The sequence below is a fragment of the Danio aesculapii genome, chromosome 15 (genome assembly GCF_903798145.1).
Source record: "Danio aesculapii chromosome 15, fDanAes4.1, whole genome shotgun sequence".
Lineage (NCBI taxonomy): Eukaryota > Metazoa > Chordata > Actinopteri > Cypriniformes > Danionidae > Danio > Danio aesculapii.
Window position 1 is genome coordinate 37539649 of NC_079449.1, and position 7004 is coordinate 37546652.

Consider the following 7004-nt stretch of genomic DNA (forward strand, 5'->3'; position numbering starts at 1 on the left):
GTTTCTTCTTTTTGATTGGATTACATTGCAAACATGATTTTTGACATCTCTCCAGCCCCTGGTTTGAAGCACTGGTTCTTTCTGTAGGCACTTTAAACATTTCTCTTTCCCAGGAACTTTCATTAGTGTTATGCAGGTCCCTTGCTGTCGCCAAACTACTTTTTTTCAGCATCACTCCAGGGCCTTTTCTGAACGTTCTGCCTGGAAGAACCTACAGAAAAGAATCAGAAAAGCACATGATTCCACCAGTCATATGTAAACATGTATAATAAGTAAGTATGACTTTGCTGGAGGGATAATAACAATAAAATCACTATGCATACATCTATTATAGTCCTTGTGTATTGCATTATTTTACATGTGAACTGAACAACACCTAAACTGAAGAACGTAATAATATAGTAGTAGTAAGAGCAGTAATATCAGTGGAGGCAGTGGTAGGTATTTTAGCATCAGTAGCAGCTTTCGTAGCCTTTAGAAAATTATATGACTGAGTGTAGTAAACATGACAGAGAGACAATCATTTCAATTTCTATGAGGGTTCATGTTTTTGCTTTATGAGCATATATTTTAAATATTGATGTAGTGTACATCACAAAATGTCTAAATAATAGGGATCCTAAAACTAATCCATAAAATTGATAATAGGGGTGTGACGATAACCGCATCACTGCCTTACCGCCATAATGAGATGTCAACTGCGGTGATGTGGTTATTACCGTCATCACCGCCCATTTTAGTTTAGTATTTATTTTTGCTTGTGAATCTTTCAGGATTGTATAGAAAAACAGAATAAACTAAATAAAAGGAATAAAAGGCCTGCCCTAAGTATTTTACACTTAAATTACAAATTTAGATTACAAAACTAAAACACTGAATCCTTTTAATAACCAGCATAGGCTGTTTTTATTTTAAGCTTATTTTAATAAAGCAGGCCTACTAACTCAAATCAATCGCTCCACAGAAAATAAGCATTTTAACACACCGCTGTAATTTCTATATCCCAATCCCTTTATCAACATGTTTAATACAAGTCATTATTTTAAAGATTATGACTTGAGAATATGATTTTACCTCAGCGCTGCACTTTTCTCCTTCTCCCTCGCGCTGAGTTCAGAGTTGTGAAGTAGTTAAATTCTCCTCAGTTTAATTTACAGTGTCAAACTGGCACAGGAATATCAGTATATTAATATAGGCTTTGCTAAAATGCTGGTCAAATGTAGGTCTTTTATTACAGACGCTATAAACGCATGCTGCGACCACGGTGATAGTCAACAATCGCATATATTTTGACTTATTTAAAGGGCACCTTTAAAAATCTACTTTTCAAGCTGTTTGGACAGACATATGTACATGTATGGTGTATAGACCATCATATTGGGGTGATATAAGCACACCCAGTGCTTTTTTTTCAGTTTAACAACATAAAAAACGGTGGACCAATTGGAGCGGTGTTCAAACCGACCGCAACTTTACGTAGGAGAGCGGTCGCCCTCAGTTTGTTGATTCACGTCCGCCATTTTCAGCGTGAGTCGAAGGGATATCACTAAAGGAACACGCTAGCTCTATTTTTAGATGCAAGGCTCACTGGGCTCAACACAAGATCAATATTCTCCACATTATCGATCTAATCGAAATTATTGGTTGTATCTTTAGATTTGCAAACATAGATTTGCTTTAGGTTTGCAAACATGTGTACTTCTCATTGAGTCTACCTTATACTTCAGCCGTTTGCATTTCTCGCGATCCCAGAAGCTCCCTGTGATCTTAACTAGCATGTGTTTTAGAATTCTAAACATCGGTTTCTATCAGGGTACACTCAAGTCGACGGCTGGGCACCGCGGACCGCTGCAGAAACCTATGTTTAGAATTCAAAAATGCGTGGCGCAACGATTCGGGACACTTCATGTCTCTACCGCGCCACAGAGAGTGTCTGGTGTGCCGTGTCGCGGCTTCGAGCGGCGCATCCGGTGCCTCAGTCAAAGTTAATTCAGTGTGCGTGGTTATTCGTTTCTGTGTACAAGCTTGGCACTTGGAACTAGCACACAGTTGGCTGTAAAACTGTACAAAGACACAAATGATTTTGTACTCTCTGCTTGGTCTGTGTCTGAGTCGTACATGTACGACTGAATGGTGATCCTCTCCTCTCAGTCTGCCTGTCTGTAACCTCGGCGCATGCTCGAGTGACGTCACTGTCACTGGACGGTAGCTTCGCTGCGTTTGTTTGGAGTTCGCTGCGTTTGTTTGGAGTTTAGATTCGCAATTTACATTTGATCATAAAATACCTCCTCATTCACTAAATATTTATCTCTCCTACTTGGGGTGAACAATCCCCTAACACACTCATACAAACAAATCTACTTTTAAACGTTCTGTCTCTCGAGCATCCGCTTGGTGTTTGTAGCTTTAGCCTGCTAGCACCGCTGGTCAGCTAAAGCTACCAACCTCTTTCACTCACTAATTTTCTCACTTTCTGGCTTTGCTCTTCACCTTGTACAATGTCGCTTGCGTGTCTGTCCTTGAGTGCAGGAGAGGCATCGATGGAGGCGCTGGAGCTGGAGCTGGAAGCGGTGGAGTCCCAGATTCGCTCGCTGGAGACGAAGCGAGAGGGCATCAGAGCACTGCTCTTAACCCGTACTCGCTCGTCTGAGGTAAGTGTCCGATACAACGACAATCTCCCAGTTTCTTCAACCCCGCGTGTTTCTCTGTCCAGGCCCAGCGCACCGAGGACGCGGTTCGCCCAGGCGTCGTTCACGCCGACACCCGGCTACCACGGCCCCTGGGTGCAGCCGCGTAAGGTGCTTGCCAGGTCCCGGGGCAGAACGTCTCCTCCTCCGGTGTTCGAGATCCCCACGGAGAACCGCTTCGCCCCTCTCCGCGAGACGGGTCGCGATGTTGCCATCATTGGCGACTCAATCGTCCGCCACGTCCGCTCCACTTCATCCAAAGGTAACAAAGTACGCACTTTCTGCTTCCCTGGTGCCCGAGTTAAGAATATTTCTGCACAGATACCTACTATCCTGAGCGCTGCCGAGAGCCTCGGTGCCGCCGTCCTCCACGTGGGGACGAACGACACCGGGCTCCGGCAGACGGAGATCCTGAAGAAGGACTTCAGGAGCCTGATCGAGACGGTTCGACGCACTTCGCCCGCCACGCAGATCATCGTTTCTGGACCGCTTCCTACCTACCGCCGAGGAAATGAAAGGTTCAGTAGACTTTTTGCTCTGAATGAATGGCTATTAACATGGTGTGAAGAACAGAAATTGCTCTTTGCCAATAACTGGAATCTTTTCTGGGAGCGTCCTAGGCTTTTCCGCGCTGATGGGCTGCACCCCAGTCGAGCTGGAGCTGAACTCCTGTCGGACAACATCACCAGAACACTTCGCTCTATCTGACTAGTAAGTAAAAATTCACAAAATTCACAATTTAGCCACACAGACTCCTATTCGTCCCACATAAATAACAGTAATGCATACCTAGCTAACCCCATAGAGACTGTGTCTGTTCCTCGCATTATTAGATCAAGAAACAAACGTACTGTGTGCTCCAGAAATAATCTATTAAGAATTAAACCAGAAAAAACACTAAAAAGTGAAAATACAAATTTCATGAAGCTTGGTCTCCTAAACATCAGGTCACTAGCACCTAAAGCACTTATCATAAATGAAATAATAACAGATAACAATCTTAATGCACTCTGTCTCACTGAAACCTGGCTGAAACAAAATGACTATATTAGTTTAAATGAGGCAACTCCTCCAGGATTCTTATATAAACATGAGGCTCGTCAAACTGGTCGTGGTGGTGGAGTCGCGTCAATCTTTAGTGATATTCTTAATGTTAATCAGAGAAACGGACTTATGTTTAGCTCCTTTGAAGTACTAGCGCTTAATGTTGTCCTTAACTGTGCGCTTAACTATGCAAAAACCTATGTTATCTCTCGCTCTAATCACCATATATAGACCTCCAGGACCCTATGTCAATTTTCTAAAAGAGTTTTCTGATTTTATCTCTGACTTACTAGTTAAAACTGATAAAATACTAATTGTAGGAGACTTTAACATCCACATAGATGACGCTAACGACACATTAGGGCTCGCGTTTACGGACTTGCTGGTCTCACTAGGAATAAAGCAAAATGTTATTGGTCCAACCCATCGCCTAAAGCATACACTAGATCTAATTCTGTCTTATGGAATTGAGGTCACTAATGTAGACATTATACCACAAAGTGATGATATTACAGACCACTACCTACTACTATATAAGCTGTGTTTACCTGAAATTAGCAGATCCGCTCCGATATATCGCCCTAGCAGAACTATTGTTCCGTCTACTAAAGATGAATTTATAAATAACTTACCTGATCTTTCTCTACTTCGAAATGCACCCGCAAACGCAAATGACCTTGATGTAGTAACCAGCAGTATGGTTGCCATCTTTACTAGCACTCTAAATACTGTGGCACCCATCAAACTAAAAAAGGCTAGAGAGAATAAAACTACACCATGGTATAATAGTCATACCCGCGCTCTCAAAACAGCAACCCGTGCCCTGGAACGTAAATGGAAAAAAACTAATTTAGAAGTCTTTCGAATTGCATACAAAGACAGTATGTCCAGCTATAGGAGGGCTTTAAAATCTGCCAGGGCTGAGCACCTCCGCAAACTGATAGAAAATAATCAAAACAATCCTAGATTCTTATTTAACACCATCGCTAAATTAACAAATAATCGGTCATCTTTGGAACAAAACGTTCCACCGCAAATTAGTAGTGATGACTTCATGAATTTTTTCAGTGATAAAATAGAAGGCTTTAGACAGAAAATAGGAGATATTAAACTTTCTGCACCGCCTTATACTTCAGATCCAGTAAACACGTCTCTGAATCTAAATAACCTACAGTGCTTTAAAATCATAGAACAGGAAGAGCTAGACAAAATTATAAATAGCTCTAAATCAGCTACGTGTATATTGGACCCAATTCCAACAAAGTTACTGAAAGAATTGCTACCTGTTATAGGAGAACCTCTTCTTAACATTATCAACTCTTCTTTATCTTTAGGCCATGTTCCAATCCTTACAAGTTAGCTGTTATTAAACCTATTATTAAGAAACCACAACTGGAACCCAGCAACTTAGCTAATTATAGGCCTATTTCAAACCTTCCATTTATATCTAAAATACTAGAAAAAGTTGTTTCTGCTCAATTATGCTCCTTTCTGCAGACCAACAATGTTTTTGAAGTGTTTCAGTCAGGTTTCAGAGCTCATCACAGTACAGAAACTGCATTAGTGAAAATAACCAACGATTTACTCTTAGCTGCTGACCAAGGGTGCATCTCGCTATTAGTTCTACTCGATCTTAGTGCGGCATTTGACACCATTGACCATGGTATCCTTATTAATCGCTTAAAGTCTACAGGTGTCCAGGGACATGCCCTACAATGGTTTAAGTCATACTTATCTGACCGTTACCAGTTTGTAAATATAAATGGACAGCCTTCACAAATCAGCCCAGTAAAATACGGGGTGCCTCAAGGATCAGTTTTAGGCCCTTTACTGTTTACAATATACATGCTACCTCTGGGAGACATTATTAGAAGACATGGGATCAGCTTTCACTGCTATGCAGATGATACTCAATTATATATTTCAACTAAACCTGACGAGACGTCTAATCTGTCCAAGCTAACTGAGTGTATTAAAGATGTTAAAGACTGGATGACCAACAATTATCTTCTCTTAAACTCAGACAAAACAGAATTATTACTTATTGGGCCTAAATACTGTACACAGCAGATCTCACAACTCGACCTACAATTAGAGGGATACAAAGTTAGCGTTAGCTCTACTATGAAAGATCTGGGTGTCATATTAGACAGCAATTTAACTTTTAAAAATCATATTTCCCATGTCACAAAAACTGCTTTCTTTCATCTGAGAAATATTGCTAAGTTACGAAGTATGCTATCCATCTCAGATGCAGAAAAGCTAGTCCATGCTTTTATGACTTCTAGGCTGGACTACTGTAATGCACTGTTTGCTGGCTGCCCAGCATCCTCTATTAACAAACTTCAATTAGTACAAAATGCAGCTGCCAGAGTTCTTACCAGGTCTAGAAAATTTGATCACATCACCCCAATTTTATCCTCCTTACACTGGCTGCCTGTTAAGTTTCGTATTGAATTTAAAATATTGCTTCTTACATATAAAGCTTTAAATAATCTAGCTCCTGTTTATCTAACCAATCTTCTGTCTCGCTACAATCCAACTCGCTCTTTAAGATCTCAAAACTCAGGGCTTCTGGTAGTACCTAGAATAGCAAAGTCGAGTAAAGGAGGTCGAGCCTTCTCATTTATAGCTCCTAAACTCTGGAATAGCCTTCCTGATAACGTCCGAGGCTCAGACACACTCTCCCAATTCAAAACTAGATTAAAGACCTATCTGTTCAGTAAAGCATACACTTAGTGCACCACTTAGGGGGCTTCCACACAGGTTATGCATCTTGCTGATATACACTGTGAACATCAGCTACGCTAATTATTTTCTTTATTCTCCATTTCCACCTGGGGATACTCTTCCCGAGGCCCCCAGACTATGCAGAGTCACTGATTCGATCCAAGACCAACGACGAGATGATCCCAAGGTTTCCATATCCTGGACCTGGCCGAATCCTGAACAACTACTGCGATGGTCATGGAGGAGTGGAGAACATGAGACTGTTTCCTATGACGCTCCAGAGACAGACGAGTCTTCGCTGAGGCCAGCTTCCAGCCTCCGCCACTGAGACTGCAGCTCTGCACAAGACGTTTGGCCAGCGGAGAAATTAAAATGGTCGTGCCCAACTGAGACTGGTTTCTCTCAAGGTTTTTTTTTCTTCACTTCCGCCTTTAGTGAAGTTTTTTTTCCCTCTCCGCTGTCGCCACTGGCTTGCATGGTTCAGGATCTGTAGAGCTGCGCATCGATGGATTTGCTCTTCAGTGTTTGGACTCTCAGTAGTGA

General features: G+C 41.7%; 1 protein-coding gene across 1 annotated transcript; it reads left to right on the forward strand.

Moving 5' to 3' along the window:
• Positions 1-2498: 2498 nt before the first annotated feature.
• On the forward strand, positions 2499-6676 carry LOC130242344 (uncharacterized). The gene is made up of 2 exons (XM_056474424.1): positions 2499-3398; positions 6589-6676. The coding sequence occupies exon 1, from the start codon at positions 2499-2501 to the stop codon at positions 3393-3395; it is 897 nt and encodes a 298-aa protein (XP_056330399.1). The 3' UTR covers positions 3396-3398; positions 6589-6676.
• Positions 6677-7004: the final 328 nt, after the last annotated feature.

Coding starts and splice junctions, on each gene's coding strand:
- LOC130242344 (XM_056474424.1), top strand. CDS start 2,499: ATGTCGCTTGCGTGTCTGTCCTTGAGTGCAGGAGAGGCATCGATGGAG.